The 16,579-nt window shown below is 44.9% G+C and overlaps 1 protein-coding gene across 2 annotated transcripts in view; it reads left to right on the top strand.

Moving 5' to 3' along the window:
- The window catches only part of LOC110498058 (collagen alpha-1(XII) chain), an 89,598-nt gene that overhangs the window by 8,310 nt on the left and 64,709 nt on the right, over window positions 1-16,579 (top strand). The window contains exons 7-14 of one of the 2 annotated variants that reach the window (XM_036954993.2): window positions 350-613; window positions 896-1,060; window positions 1,189-1,362; window positions 3,249-3,539; window positions 3,692-4,294; window positions 5,917-6,195; window positions 6,664-6,939; window positions 7,038-7,313. The exons of the other annotated variant lie outside the window; for it this stretch is intronic. Of the exons in view, the coding sequence (XP_036810888.1) occupies window positions 350-613; window positions 896-1,060; window positions 1,189-1,362; window positions 3,249-3,539; window positions 3,692-4,294; window positions 5,917-6,195; window positions 6,664-6,939; window positions 7,038-7,313 (2,328 nt within the window). The remainder of the gene's footprint in view (window positions 1-349; window positions 614-895; window positions 1,061-1,188; window positions 1,363-3,248; window positions 3,540-3,691; window positions 4,295-5,916; window positions 6,196-6,663; window positions 6,940-7,037; window positions 7,314-16,579) is intronic. 2 annotated transcript variants of the gene reach the window in all.

Raw genomic sequence — 16,579 nt, 5'->3', positions numbered from 1 at the left:
AAGGTGAGAATAACAAGATGTGAGAAGCACATATGCATAAAGAGTCAAATAGACCTATGGGATCTAAGATTCAAGACATTCATAGAAGTCCTGCGAATTATTGCATCTTGGATGTTCCAGAGAATCTGATGGATCTGTGTTTTAAAAACCCACTAGGGTTTGAAAACATAAAACCGAACAATACCGTTGAAAGTTTCAGTGATTATTTGGTCCATAAAAACACATTTTTGTCTTCATGACTGTTGGAATATCATCTGTCAGATATTTTCATTAGAGTACCACAAAGGTGCACCAATCTGTCAGATTGTGTTCAGACAATTAATTGTGTTGCCTCTCTCCACCCCTCCAGAGTGTTCAGTTAATGCCATAGCAGACCTAGTCTTCCTGGTGGATGGCTCCTGGAGCGTTGGCAGGGAAAACTTCAAGCATATCCGCAGCTTCATCAGTGCCTTGGCTGGTGCCTTCGACATCGGAGAGGACAAGACCAGGGTGGCCGTGGTCCAGTACAGCACAGACACCCGCACCGAGTTCGCCCTCAACCGCCACTCCAAACGAGGGGAGCTTCTCAAAGCCATCAACACCCTGCCTTACAAGGGAGGAAACACCATGACAGGTATACGTGATTTGTGTGACTTAACATCCTACTTGGACGTGTTTGATCCCTTACAGCATGGATAGCCTGTAGATCATTTGTAAATTCTTGTAGGACCGAATCCTAACTTGAGATCTGTGTGTGTAACTAGAACATTGGTGCAAATCTTCCATTTTATGTTCTGTTTCCGTGCTTGTTCTCAAGGTAGATTTCCGCCCACAGACAATAAATGTTGTCTTACTCTGAAAGATTTTTGGTAACACTATTTTCTTAAAGGTAAATTATGTTACACTCTGTCTCTAGGGGACGCCATGGACTACCTGCTGAAAAACATCTTTACGGAGGCGGCTGGCGCCAGGAAAGGCTTTCCGAAGATAGCCATGATCATCACAGACGGAAAATCCCAGGACCCAGTGGAGGAGTATGCTAAACGACTCAGGAACATTGGAGTGGAAATATTTGCCTTAGGTACTGCTCTTTCTTGAGAACATCCTTATAATGCTTTTAGTTTGTGTGTGCCTGGAGATTCTGTAATGGCTGATGTTCAGAGTACTCCATTTCTCAGGCTAATTTGTAAGATGTTTTTCACAATGTAGGCATCAAAGGAGCAGATGAGGATGAACTGAAGGAAATGGCCTCAACTCCCCACAACACACATGTCTACAATGTTCCTAACTTTGATGTGATCAAGGCAGTGCAGAAAAAGCTCATCACTCACGTGTGCTCCAGTGTGGAAGACCAGCTCAACTCTCTAGTGAGCGGAGATGATGGTAAGATATTTAGATGATGGTAAGACGTTAAAGATGATCGTAAGACATTCTAGATGATGGTAAGACATTAAAGATGACGGTAAGACATTATAGATGATGACAAGACATTATAGATGATGGTAAGACATTATAGATGATCGTAAGACATTCTAGATGATGCTAAGACATTAAAGATGACGGTAAGACATTATAGGTGATGGTAAGACATTGTAGATGATGGTAAGACATTATAGATGATGGTAAGACATTAAAGATGATGGTGAGGCATTATAGATGATGGTAAGACATTAAAGATGACGGTAAGACATTATAGATGATGGTAAGACATTGTAGATGACAGTAATACATTAAAGATGATGGTAAGACATTAAAGATGATGGTGAGGCATTATAGATGATGGTAAGACATTAAAGATGATGGTAAGACATTATAGATGATGGTAAGACATTATAGATGACGGTAAGACATTATAGATGATGATAAGACGTTAAAGATGACGGTAAGACATTAGAGATGATGACAAGACATTATAGATGATGGTAAGACATTATAGATGATCGTAAGACATTCTAGATGATGGTAAGACATTCTAGATGATGGTAAGACATTATAGATGATGGTAAGACATTAAAGAGGATGGTGAGGCATTATAGATGATGGTAAGACATTAAAGATGACGGTAAGACATTATAGATGATGGTAAGACATTGTAGATGACAGTAAGACATTAAAGATGATGGTAAGACATTAAAGATGATGGTGAGGCATTATAGATGATGGTAAGACATTAAAGATGATGGTAAGACATTATAGATGATGGTAAGACATTATAGATGACGGTAAGACATTATAGATGATGATAAGACATTAAAGATGACATTATAGTTGATGGTAAGACATTAAAAATGATGGTAAGACATTATAGATGACTGTAAGACAAGTAAAGATGACGGTAAGACAGTAGAGATGATGATAAGACATTATAGATGATGGTAAGACATTATAGATGATCGTAAGACATTCTAGATGATGGTAAGACATTCTAGATGATGGTAAGACATTATAGATGATGGTAAGACATTAAAGATGATGGTGAGGCATTATAGATGATGGTAAGACATTAAAGATGATGGTAAGACATTATAGATGATGGTAAGACATTAAAGATGATGGTAAGACATTGAAAGATGACGGTAAGACATTATAGATGACGTTAAGACATTAAAGATGACGGTAAAACATTATAGATGATGGTAAGACATTAAAGATGATGGTAAGACATTATAGATGATGGTAAGACATTATAGATGACGGTCAGACATTATAGATGATGGTAAGACATTAAAGATGATGGTAAGACATTAAAGATGATGGTAAGACATTATAGATGATGGTACGACATTATAGATGACGGTAAGACATTATAGATGATGGTAAGACATTATAGATGATGGTAAGACATTAAAGATGACGATAAGACGTTATAGATGACGGTAAGACATTATAGATGATGGTAAGACATTAAAGATGACGGTATGACATTATAGATGACGGTAAGACGTTATAGATGACGGTAAGACATTATAGATGACGGTAAGACATTATAGATGACGGTAAGACATTATAGATGACGGTAAGACATTATAGATGACGGTAAGACATTAAAGATGACAGTAAGACATTATAGATGATGGTAAGACATTATAGATGACGGTAAGACATAGATGATGTATTACATCACATTTCCATTGTTTGATTTAAATCTTCACCTATTTCAAGTACATTGTCAGAAATAGGTATGGTCAATGTAACAAATCAACAACTTTGTAACTGTAAATGTATTGTTGAAGTGTTTCCTAACCAAACTACATTTGTTCTGTCTCTAGTGGTGGAACCGGCCTCTAACCTTCAGGTGCTTGAGATCTCCTCTAAGTCCATGAGGGTGACGTGGGATCCCTCTCTGGGGGAGATCACAGGCTACAAGCTGACCCTGATGCCCATGATGGCTGGGATGAAGCGCCAGGTGGTATACGTGGGGCCCACCCAGACCTCCGTCAACGTCCGGGACCTGTCCCCAGAGACTGAGTACGAGATCAGCCTGTTCGCCCTGAAGGGTCTGACACCCAGTGATGCTGTTCTGGCCATGGAGAAGACTCAGCCTGTCAAGGTGTCATTGGGTGAGATAACGCTCTGTAACAGCATATCAGTGATCCACTCACTCTCTCACATACTAACTCACTGAAAGTTTACTTAGTTGCTATGTAAAATAACAACCTATTTCATAATGTAGACCATATAGAGATGACATCTAATGTATTTTCCACCCCAGAATGTTCTCTTGGAGTGGACGTACAAGCTGACGTGGTCCTGCTGGTCGATGGTTCCTACAGTATCGGATTACAAAACTTTGCCAAAGTCAGAGCTTTCCTGGAGGTCCTGGTCAACTCCTTCAACGTCGGGCTTGACAAGATCCGGCTCAGCTTGGTCCAGTACAGCAGGGACCCCCACACTGAGTTCGCCCTGAACACCTATAATGACATTGCTTCAGTGGTCAAGGCTGTCCGGACGTTCCCTTACCGCGGAGGCTCCACCAACACGGGCAAGGCCATGAACTACGTCAGGGAGAAGATCTTTATCTCCACCCGAGGCGCTCGAACCAGCGTCCCACGTGTCATGGTCCTCATCACAGACGGCAAGTCCTCGGACTCCTTCAAGGACGCGGCCACCAACCTAAGGAATATAGATGTGGAGATCTTTGCTGTGGGAGTGAAGGACGCTGTAAGGTCAGAGCTGGAAGCCATTGCTAACGCCCCAGCAGCGACCCACGTATACACTGTGGAGGACTTTGATGCTTTCCAGAGGATCTCCAAGGAGCTCACCCAGTCCATCTGCCTGAGGATCGAACAAGAGCTCCTAAACATCAAGAAGAGGAGTGAGTAGCCATTTAACATTTCCATGGTAATAGAACAATGCTGAGACTCAGAATGTTCACTTTACAATGTATGTCAAACGAAAACCAATGATTGTAAAGTTAAACAAACCATGCACAATGACTACTTTTAACAATTTCCACTGAAAATTGTGCAAAAACACATTTACTTGAAGATCACTGCAGATGCAAAGTTTGGTAGCAGAATGACAGCACAAACAGCACAAACAGCACAAACTGTAATTATGTTACCAAACTTAGCATCAGCCGTGTTCTTCAAGTAAACGTGTTTTTGTAACATTTTCAGTGGACATTGTTAATAGTAGTCCTTGTGCATAGAGTTGTATGGTTTGTTTAAGAATCATTTGTTTGACATACATTTTAAAGTGGAAATTCTGAGTCTCAGTATTAAATGCCCATACCCTTATAACAAAGGGCTGGGGGTTTTCCTTCTCTGGTCATGTGGTCAACAAAAACTCCTAGCCCTACTCATTACACATACCCCTGTTTGAAGTTTAGCATGCTTACTCTGGGCTGTACTGTACCTGTAACTATAGCTACATAACCAGACATGCGGGTTACTTTAGTGGCAGCCGCTAAGTGACCTCGAACTCTGTATAGTCCATTGTAATCAGTTATTTGTGCTGCCGTAAAGCAGGTCAGAACTGTGCTACTGCAATAGTGATATCATAATGTAACTACATCTCCACTACACAAAAGGCTGAGTAATAATCTGAATCTATTATTACCCTTGCCTTGGTCTGTTTCTTTCTCCCCAGCTGGCTTCTGGTCAGGCAAACACAAGCGAGGTATTCATTGTCAGGGTTCTCCCCAGGAGTTTTTAACAAGGTGGTGCTGCTGAGAACACCTGCCATTTCCTGCAAACTAGAGCAAATAAATACTCAATTAGGGTGTGGTGCCTTGCCTTAAATGATAACAAATAAAAATATATAGTTTTTTTTTTTTTTTTACATTGTGGTGCAGCCAGTCAGCGTAGTGCCCTTCTTGCATTTTTTGGGGAGAACCCTGATTGTTTTATCTCTCTGGGCATGCTGCCTTCAAAATATCACAAAACCACATGCCTGCTTCTCAGGGGAGCTCGTTGAACCATTTGTTATCGTTTACTGTTTTTAAACACTATAGCAACTGACTGGAGACCCTCTGTTATTCTGACCTAAATGTCCTTCCAATTCAAAGGCCACCCGTCTCTGAAAGTCAACAGGACTTTAGACAGTTTTCAACACCACAGTAGCAGGACATCAGTTTATCTGCTACACTTATTATCAGTAATGATCCCCCTTTTCCAAGAACACAAAACAATTAGCCATTGGCAATGTCCTGGGGTTTTAATATGAATTTGTTGTAATCTTGTCGGCTTAATGCATAATGCTAGCATTCAGTATGAGGAGTGTTTCCTATGACCAAGACACTCATGGAAGATAAATGGTCAAATATGGATCTGTGAATGGTGTTGAATGAGTTCAACTCATTGGTTCCATTCCAGCTTTTCTGAATGAATAAGATGGACACCTCTGCGTAGCATTATCAAAAGCCCTAACGATTACATTTCCTGTGAGGACAAAACACAAGCCAGTCACTTAATTGTGTTTTATCCCTCTCGTCAGGTCTGATTGCACCCAGGGACCTGGAGTTCTCTGAGGTGACATCCAGAAGCTTCCGTGTCACCTGGACAACCGATTCCACCAACGTCATGTCCTACTTGGTGCGTTTCCGTAAGGCAGAGGACATCACTGGGGACTACATCTCCCTGGCTGTGCCAGCCGACACCACCAGCGCCATCCTGCCACACCTCACCCCCTTCACCACCTACGAGGTCAACGTGTTCGCCCAGTATGACAAAGGAGACAGTTTCCCTCTGTCAGGGGAGGAGACCACTTTGGAAGGTAAGGGGTTAAAAGCATACACTTTCAGGGGTTTCACAGCATAATCAAGTGAAGAGATACAGTACACTCTTAGAAAAAAAGGTGCTATTTAAAACCTCAAATATTTATTCTGCTGTACCCATAAGCGAAACCTTTGAAGAACTCTCGTTGGTTCAATTTCAGAACCCTTTTGGTTTCAAGTAAAACCCCTTTGGCTCCCATGTAGAATCCAAAAGGGTTCTACCTGGAACAAAAAAGGTTTTTTTACCTGGAACCAAAAAGGGTTATCCTATGGGGACAGCCAAAAAACCCTTTTGGAACCCTTTTTTTCTAAGAGTATATATGTTATAGTGCTTTTGCTGTTTCTCACAAGTTTATGTTTCTCACAAGTTCAATAGTTTACACAGAAGGCTGGGTGTGGAGTCTTTGTCCTTACAAATTATATTGACAAGCCACTGCTAAACAAAACCTAAACATTCTTCTTTCTAGAACGAGGGACAGTGCAGGGCTTGAGTGTGTCTGAGGAGACCACGGACAGTTTCCGGGTGTCGTGGCTGGCGGCGCCAGGGCCCGTGGTGAGGTACCGGCTGTCCTACATCCCCATGACAGGGGGAGGAGAGGTTCTGGAGGCCCAGACCAACGGACCTGACACCAGTATCGTGCTCCAGGAGCTGTTCCCAATCACCACCTACCATGTGTCTGTGTCTGCAGAGTACACCTCCGGCCTGGGAGACGAGATGCAGGTTGACGGAACCACCAAGGAAGGTCAGTCAGTTAACCAGCGTGGCTGCTAACATTTCAATTCCTTACCTATAGCTAATGCAGTTTATACTGTACATACATGTTTGTCCTTTCCCTCTCAGTCCGTGGTTCTCCCCGTGATCTCCGTGTCTTCAACGAGACCATGTCTAGCATGAAGGTGTCATGGAGGGCCGCTCCTGGGAATGTCCTCCAGTACCGCGTGGCCTTCAAACCAGCCGACGGCACCGGGGAGAGGAAGGAGATAGCTGTGAAAGGAGACACCACCGTGGCTCTGCTGAAGAATCTCCAGCCTGCTACTGAATATGAGCTGTTTGTCAGCGCCCGCTACACCTCTGGGCTGGGAGACCCACTCCTGGGTACAGGCACCACCCTAGAAGGTACAACTCTTATGTTTGTTATAACTGTCTGCTCTTTGGCTGCTTTGAAGGGGTTGTGTTTCAGAGAGAGAGAGGGAGATAGATAGAGAGAGGGAGGGAGGGAGGGAGGGAGGGAGGGAGGGAGGGAGGGAGGGAGGGAGGGAGGGAGGGAGGGAGGGAGGGGTGGGAGAGAGAGAGAGAGAGAGGGAGGGAGGGAGGGAGGGAGGGAGGGAGGGAGGGGTGGGGGAGAGAGAGAGAGAGAGAGAGAGAGAGAGGCATGGTGTATGTGGCATGGCATGGTGTAGGATGTCAGCCTAGAAAATCATACTGCCCTAGAAATCCTTCCCAGATATCTCAGGATACCTCTTCTCTGACTGAGTGTTAAGGGAAACTCTGTAAGTGCTGGAATATTGAACTTTATGTAATTCCTGTGACACAGACACACTGTAGGTTAGCTCTGCTTTATTGCCCATGAAGCAGGGAGAGCTGGAAATGGGGGTACTTTCGTAAACCTAAAACACTCCTGAGTACAGCCAACACATGCCATGCTAGACTAGCTCATGCAGTTTTACACACTCTAGGGACCTATGGGTTATTTGAGATTATTTTATGTGACATATTCAATATCACTTTAAAGGAAAATACCACCCAAAATCTTTTGTTATTCGTTTCATTAGTCCGATACAGTCCCAAAATGTTTTGCATGTCGGCAAAATATATATTTTTGTGGTATTTTCATTCAATGATTTTGTAAACCATTTGGAATAGCAATGCTGCTGATCAGAGACGGCTTACTCTGCTAACTGGGATCCTCAACCATAGACCTTGATGCATACTTAAGCCTATGTCTTCAAGAATGTTAGCCAAAATGTACCAAATCCATTGTAGACTACACCCCTCTTTCTAACACTGATGGATAGTGTTAGAAGGTTGTTCAGGACTGACATGCAGTGAGTTAGTGTGTGGGACATCTATTAGTGATATAGGTGTTTCAGTAGGCAACCATTCAGGCCAGAGCAGCAGGAGGTTATGGTCTGGGTCACGCTGGTCTGGCTGCTTGGGAGCCCAACAATAACAAAGACCACTCTATCCCACACGCCAGAACAGACACATCCCCCACAATCCGTTCTGCTCATGGCAGCCCAATCATAGGTCTCTGGACAGCTTTATGACATTAGTAGAGTTCTGTCCCGGAACGTCTTTGATCAGGGTGGTCTAGAAGAGAAAGCTCTGAGGATGGGAGGCCCAACTAGAAGGATGAGAGGGGAGGGGAGGGCCAACTAAGGGGACTGGGGTCTGGGAAGGGGAGAACCAACTAGGAGGACTGGGTTCTGGGGGGTGGAGACACAACTAGGAGGACTGGGGTCTGAGGAGCGGAGACCCAACTAGGAGGACTGGGGTCTGGGGAGTGGAGAACCAACTAGGAGGAGTGGGTTCTGGGGAGGGGAGAACCAACTAGGAGGACTGGGGTCTGGGGAGTGGAGAACCAACTAGGAGGAGTGGGTTCTGGGGAGGGGAGAACCAACTAGGAGGACTGGGTTCTGGGGAGTGGAGACACACCTAGGAGGACTGGGTTTAAGGGAGTGGAGACACAACTAGGAGGACTGGGTTCTGGGGAGGCGATAACCAACTAGGAGGACTGGGTTCTGGGGAGGGGAGAACCAACTAGGAGGACTGGGTTCTGGGGAGTGGAGACACAACTAGGAGGACTGGGGTCTGGGGAGTGGAGACACAACTAGAGGAGGACTGGGTTCTGGGGAGTGGAGACACAACTAGGAGGACTGGGGTCTGGGGAGTGGAGACACAACTACAGGAGGAGTGGGGTCTGGGGAGTGGAGACACATCTAGGAGGACTGGGGTCTGGGGAGGGGAAGTCCACCTAAGAGGACTGGGGTCTGGGGAGTGGAGACACAACTAGGAGGACTGGGGTCTGGGGAGTGGAGACACAACTAGGAGGACTGGGGTCTGGGGAGTGGAGACACAACTAGAGGAGGAGTGGGGTCTGGGGGAGTGGAGACACAACTAGGAGGAGGAGTGGGGTCTGGGGAGTGGAGACACAACTAGGAGGACTGGGGTCTGGGGAGTGGAGACACATCTAGGAGGACTGGGTTCTGGGGAGGGAAGTCCACCTAAGAGGACTGGGGTCTGGGGAGTGGAGACACAACTAGGAGGACTGGGGTCTGGGGAGTGGAGACACAACTAGGAGGACTGGGGTCTGGGGAGTGGAGACACAACTAGAGGAGGAGTGGGGTCTGGGGGAGTGGAGACACAACTAGGAGGAGGAGTGGGGTCTGGGGAGTGGAGACACAACTAGGAGGACTGGGGTCTGGGGAGGGGAGGACCAACTAGGGCTGAGGTCAAGCAGACAGGAGGCTGTATGTGCTTTGCTTTAGTTAGGTTTGGGGGTCAGCAGTATGCATGTAGAGAGGAATATTGTTCCAGCCCTTTCCCTTGAAAGGGGCAATCTGCAGTTGCTACATCAATTTTTTGACATATACTGTACATTTATGATATGCACCCATTGATTCTAAGCTCATGAGCTTAGTTCAACTATCACACCCCATCAGAACCCAAAATATAAACTGTATAGCCTCAAAACATGATTATAACTATGATTTTGATATCATGGATTGTCAGTCCTCGCATCTATGGTCCTTGCATCTATGAATTGGAGAGTTTTTACATTTTGCCAGACCCATCCCTGAGCTTTTTAACAAAACAGTGCACTTTGTAATTGTTTCAACTGCTGATTCCTGCTTTAAAGTGGAAGATGCCAAATGGTTTCAGTTTGAGCCCCCGAACACAGCAAAGATTAGTCATTCACCATAACCAAAGAGTGGAGTCATTGTCTCTTGATGTTGCCTCCTACCTAAATGTCACTTATGACAACATTAATAGTAGACCACATGGCTTCTGCATCAGGGAATATCAGAGGCCTTATCCCACTCTGGAGAACAATGGAGAGGTGTCCGCTATGGAGTAGTATGTAGCTATTTTCAGTTCATAAGCGGAATGCTTCAGATTCATTCTTTCTTCATGGTAGAATGGCGCCGGAGGGAATGGCAGCCATTTTACGGGCTCCTGACCAATTGTACTGTTTTGTGTATTTTTTTTTGCGCTGATCGTTCCTTTTTTTGTACGTAATGTTTCCGCCATCGTTTCCTATAACCGAAAAGAGCTTCTGGACATCGGAAACAGCTATCACTAACGAGGATTTCTACTTCAATGAGTCGGAAGCGAAATACATTGATTTTGCTGGACTAGGCCCTAATCCCTGACTCTTGTCGGGATTGCAATATAGAGGCCGGCGCGCTTGCACTCCGATGAGATTACGGCGATGAATGAATAAATCGCCTCTATCCTCTGTTCTATTGGTGAATGTGCAAACGCTGGAAAATAAACTGGACAAGCTCCATTCGAGACTATCCTATCAATGCAACATTAAGAACTGTAATATACAATTGCTTTTTGGCATCATGGCTGAACTAGGACAATATAAATTAACAATATAAATCTAGCTGTTTTTTCTACGCATCGGCAGGACAGAAAGGCAGAGAACGGTAAGATCAGGGGTGGTGTGTGTCTCTTTATTAACAACAGCTGTAGCGTGATCTGTAATATTAAGGAAGTCTCAAGGTTCTGATCGCCTGAGTTAGAACACCTCATGATAAGCAGTAGACCACACTATTTACCAAGAGAGTTTTCATCTATATTTTGTGTTTATTTATTTATATAACTGTTTATTTACCACCACAAACTGATGCTGGCACTAAGACCTCTCTCAATGAGCTGTATAGAACAAGAAAATTCTCAAAATTCTCATCCGCTTCTAGTGGCCAGTGATTTTAATGCAGGAAAACTGTTTGTTTTTTTACCGTATTTATAAAAAGCTAAAAAAAAAGGATAAAAATATTTACTCCACACGTAAAGGCGCATTCAAAGCTCTCCCCCGCCCGCCAGTGACGCACTCAATACGGTTTTGGTCCAATGAAGCAGATGCTAAGCTACAGGACTGTTTCGCTAGCACAGACTGGAATTTGTTACGGGATTCCTCCGATGGCATTGAGGAGTTTCCTACATCAGTCACCGGCTTGATGAATAAGTAAATCGACAACGTTGTCCACACAGCGACCATGCATACATATCCCAACCAGATGCCATGGATTACAGGCAACATCCGCACTGAGCTAAAGGCTAGAGCTGCCACTTTCAGGGAGCAAGACACTAATCTGGACACATATAAGAAATCCCGCTACGTGCTCGGACGAACCATCAAACAGGCAAAGTGTCAGTACAGGACTAAGATCGAATCCTACTACACCGGCTCTGACTCTCGTCAGATGTGGCAGGGATTGCAAATTATCACGAATTACAAAGGGATACCCTGCCGAGAGCTGCCCAGTGATGCGAGCCTACTAGACAAGCTAAATGCCTTCTTTGATTGCTTCGAGGCAAGCAATGCTGAACCATCCGTGAGAGCACCAGCTGTTCCGGACGACTTTATTATCATGCTCTCCATAGCCGATGTGAGTAAGACCTTTAAACAGGTTGACATTAACAAGGCTACAGGGCCAGACAAATTACCAGGATGCGTACTCAGAGCATGCGATAACCAGCTGATAAGTGTCTTCACTGACATTTTCAACCTCTTGCTGACCCAGTCTGTAATACATACATGTTTCAAGAAAACCACCATAGTATCTGTGCCTAAGAACGCCAAGGTTACCTGTCTAAATGACTACCGCCCCCGTAGCACTCACATCTGTAGCTATGAAATGCTTTGAAAAGCTGGTCATGGCTCACATCAACACCATCATCCCAGAAACCCTGGACCCACTCCAATTCGCATACCGCCCTAACATATCCACAGATTATGCAATCTCAATTGCACTCCATACTGTCCTTTCCCACCTGGACAAAAGGAGCACCTAAGTAAGAATGCTGTTAATTGACTACAGCTCATCGTTTAACACCATAGTGTCCTCCAAGCTCATCACTAAGCTAAGTATCCTGGGACTGAACACCTCCCTCTGCAACTGGATCTTGGACTTCCTGACCCTCAACACTGGAGCCATTAGGGGTGCGTGCTAAGTCTCCTCCTGTACTCCCTGTTTACCCACGACTGCGTGGCCGCGCACAACTCCAACACCATCATTAAGTTTGCCGACAGTGGTAGTCCTAATCACAGACTAGGATGAGACAGCCTATAGGGAAGAGGTCAGAGACATGGCAGTGTGGTGCAAGGACAAAAAACTGTCCCTCAACGTGGGCAAGATAAAGGAGCTAATCGTGGTCATCAGGAGATGGAGGGCCAAACACCCCCCATTCACATTGATGTGCTGTAGTGGAGTGGGTCGGGAGCTTCAAGTTACTCAGTGTCCACATCACTAAGGATCACTACCTATCATGGTCCAAACACACCAGCACAGACGTTAATAGGGCACGACAACTCCTCTTCCCCTCAGGAGGCTGAAAAGATTTGGCATGGGCCCTCAGATCCTCAAAAAGTTCAACAGCTTCACCATTGAGAGCATCTTGACTGACTGCATCATCGCTTGATATGGCAACTGCTCGGCATCAAAGTGCAAGGCTCTATAGTGCGTATGGCCCAGTACATCACTGGGGCAAAACTCCCTGCCATCCAGGACCTCTATACCAGGCAGTGTCAGAGAAAGTCTCCTAAAAATTGTCAAAGACTCCAGCCACCCAAGTCATAGTCCGTTCCTTCTGCATACCGCACAGCAAGCAGTATCCGAGCGCCACGTCTGACACCAAAAGGCACCTGAACAGCTAATACCCCCAAGCCATAAGACTGTTGAATAGTTCATCAAATGGCTAGCCAGACTTTTTACATTGACCCCTTTATTATTTATTTATTACATTGACTCCCTGGCACTGGCTCTATTCAGACCCACTAGACTCTACTCACACTACACACACACACACACAAACACACACACACACACACACACCACACACACACACACACACACACACACACACACACACACTTCACATATGCTGTTGTTACTCTGTTAATCATATATCCTGATTGCCTAGTCAATTTTACCCCTAACCACAACCACATGTACATACAGTATTACCTCAATTACCTAGTACCCCTGCACATTGACTCAGTACTGGTACTCCTTATATATAGCCTCGTTATTGTGTTAATATTTCCTTTTTTTTTTAGCAAATTTGTGTCTTATTTTTTTAACTCTGACTGTTGGGAATGGGCTTGTAAATAAGCATTTCACTGTATCCTACTTGTTGTATTCGGCGCATATTTTAATTTGACTCTTTTGCCTGGGGCTCCCTTCTCTTTGACAATCAAGCTGACCTCCTTTGTCCGTATCTGGACCTCCAGCCAGAGCATGGTCAGAAGTCAGATGCTCAGTTTCCATGACATGGTCAGAAGTCAGATGCTCAGTTTCCATGACATGGTCAGATTTGCTGACTCATCAGACCTGGCGTCCCACCGGAGTAGAACCTTTGTCTGGGCTCCTTTCTGTGCTCCATGACAAAGCATGGGTCTGGTTACAGCAGCACAGCTTGACGTCAGGACAACAGGCCAACACTGATCTCATTGTTTACGGTGCCACTGGCTTCCAGGTACCCACTGTGTGAGGTAACCTAACTGGCTATTGGAGACAATAGTGTGCCCTGTGGCAGCCAGTGGCCAATCAATCTTGTATGTTCAGCCAACCACATCCTGATTCCTGACCACTAAAGATTGGCTTCATTAACAAATTCAGAGAAAGGGGGGCTGAGTTAAATGTCTGGGATTCATATTTTAAATGTGATCCTTATATGTATTAAAGCAGGAAGTCTTTCCCAACATGTGTTAAGTGTTACTTAGCAGCTACTTCAAAGCTGTGAGCAGTTGAGTGCTGACTGGTTCCTCCAGCAGAGAACTGGCTGTCTGTCCACCTCCTCCCAGTCCAGGGAGAGGCCAAAGAGCATGGAGAGAGAAAGACCAGAGATAACCCACGCCACTGACACCAAGCCATACTTCTACTTCTATTTTGGGTCATGGGACAAAAATATGTTTTCGATAAAACTCTAAAGGTGCAGTTTGGTGTACATATCGTTACACTATACAAATCACAAACTGCTGTCATGCAGGTATAGCTAGCTAGGTCGTGTGCAAGTGGCTGTAGACAATCATATGCAATGTTTGCAAGGTTCATTTTGAGTGAATGTTTGTTCGTGGGCATAAGAGCTGAGCTTTTCAGTAGTAAGCATTTGATGGGCCACAGAGTGTGGCGTGAAACCAGGTTAATTCAAAACGGTTTGCTTTGATTTCCTTTCATGACGATCCCTTTGGAAACTGGGCTCCTGGCTGGGTAGTGCTTTGCCAGGCTCAGTGACTTAGCGGAGCCAGGAGACACTGTTTTTCCTCCTGACTGAAGGTCCTTTGAGGCGAAAGGGCAGAGCAGGGCAGAGCCCCTTGCATGCAGGTGAACCATGTGTCTTCATCATGGTCTGGCCCTACACAGAGCCTAGGTGGACCAGGCTCCAGGGCAGTTAAATGAGGGAAGTGTAAATAGAAGTGCAGTGAGTTTGATGGATTCTCTTTGCCATCTGGAGAGTGCCCTTGCTATCGAGCATCCTTGGGGCGTCCCTACCCCATTGGAAGTTGACATTTAAAATGGTTAAGGTAAGGGTTAAGGTTAAGGTTAGGTAAGGGCCATGGTTAAAGTTAGACTAACGGTAGGGTTTAGGGTAGGGATGTCACAAGAGCGGTTCTCAAATGAGACTTGGCTAAACTGTTTATCTGTAAATTGAAGTCTCCATTTCCAGTGGTGTTTCTTCTTTGACTGTGGGCTCAATAATAAGCATAGCCTGAATGCTGTTTGTTAGACAAGAACTCATGTACTGTATGAATGCAGTAAATGCATGCTGTTAAGTTACATTGATAAGAGCGATGTTTGTGTCCATATGTGAGCTGATAGGGTGAGCTTTTTATGAAGGCTCAGCCTCATAGCAGGCAGCACACACAGTGTACTTTTCCTGGCGTCTGACTCATCCTCTTGACACATATTGATATATATCCACATATCCAATTCGAGCCCAAACCAACACGGCTTTTGGCCGACGATTTGAAGGTTAGCTACATCAACAAACATGCCTTGGTTACAGGAAGCCCCTGGCTGGTCTACTCCTATACATCACTTAGTGAAGTATACAGATTAGACTCTGTGTCTCAGTGATCTAGACCCATTATGTTTGTCAGATGTGTTTCCTTATTTTTCTTTTTCGAGATTTAGGGGATTATGCCGACAACCGTATTTGCCAGTGTGATGATTAAAATGTGTAATAGCTCATCCTTTGTTAATGGCTCCTTCTTCAATGCTTCTTCAATGCTTTTCGTCATTGCACAGAGGCTGGGAGAGATTGTCCATTTACAAATCTAAGTTTTGCTTACATTGTTGGTTTCAAATGCATGTTTTGCTAATTCCAACTGAGCTTACTTCAAAATGGAGGCAGCTAGCTGTGTCCGTCTGTATTCCATGTGTTGCATGTATGTGCTTCAGCGTTTGGCCCCTGTGAATGTGCTGTGCTCAGAGTACTGATGAAAAGTGGGTCATTGTCTGCAGAAGTCATTATCGTGTGATCCGGTCCCTCTTGTGCAGCAGCACAACCGGGAAAGTCAGTGGTCTCTCTCCTCAGCGCTTGGCAGCAGCTCGCTGCTCCCTGGATGGAGGGGACTTGGCATCTAGAGGGGCCACAGAATATTATCCTTGACAGGCCCTCCAAAATCTGGAATTCTCCATTCATTTCCTTGTTGAATTCATTACTCCTCATATTTGGATCAGCTCTCTCTCTCTCTCTCTCTCTCTCTCTCTCTCTCTCTCTCTCTCTCTCTCTCTCTCTCTCTCTCTCTCTCTCTCTCTCTCTCTCTCTCTCTCTCTCTCTCTCTCTCTCTCTCTCTCTCTCTCTCTCTCTCTCTCTCTCTCTCTCTCTCTCTCTCTCTCTCTCTCTGCATCTGCAATTGTAACAAACACACTTTAACGGATCAAGTTTATTCTGTTTCGATGGAAAATGAAAGTGCTGTGAGCAAGACACTGAGCTGAGCGCTGGAATCCAGTGATTGGTTTTGCAGAGCTTTTTCCGATCCCTCTGATTATGAACAAAGTAAATCACTTGTTTCAAAAAGACCTTGAGGGGTTAAACGGAGACAGATAAATCGTTGGTGGTTTATCACTATACCAGCGAATTCCTCCTGCTCACTAGAATACACTCGCCCACACTATCTGCATCCAGAGTGAGACAAACTGCCA

The sequence above is a fragment of the Oncorhynchus mykiss genome, chromosome 19 (assembly GCF_057628025.1).
Source record: "Oncorhynchus mykiss isolate SJ-2025 chromosome 19, ASM5762802v1, whole genome shotgun sequence".
NCBI classification, from domain to species: domain Eukaryota; kingdom Metazoa; phylum Chordata; class Actinopteri; order Salmoniformes; family Salmonidae; genus Oncorhynchus; species Oncorhynchus mykiss.
The sequence above is the reverse complement of the archived record's forward strand: the minus strand, read 5'-3'. Positions and strand labels throughout refer to the sequence as shown.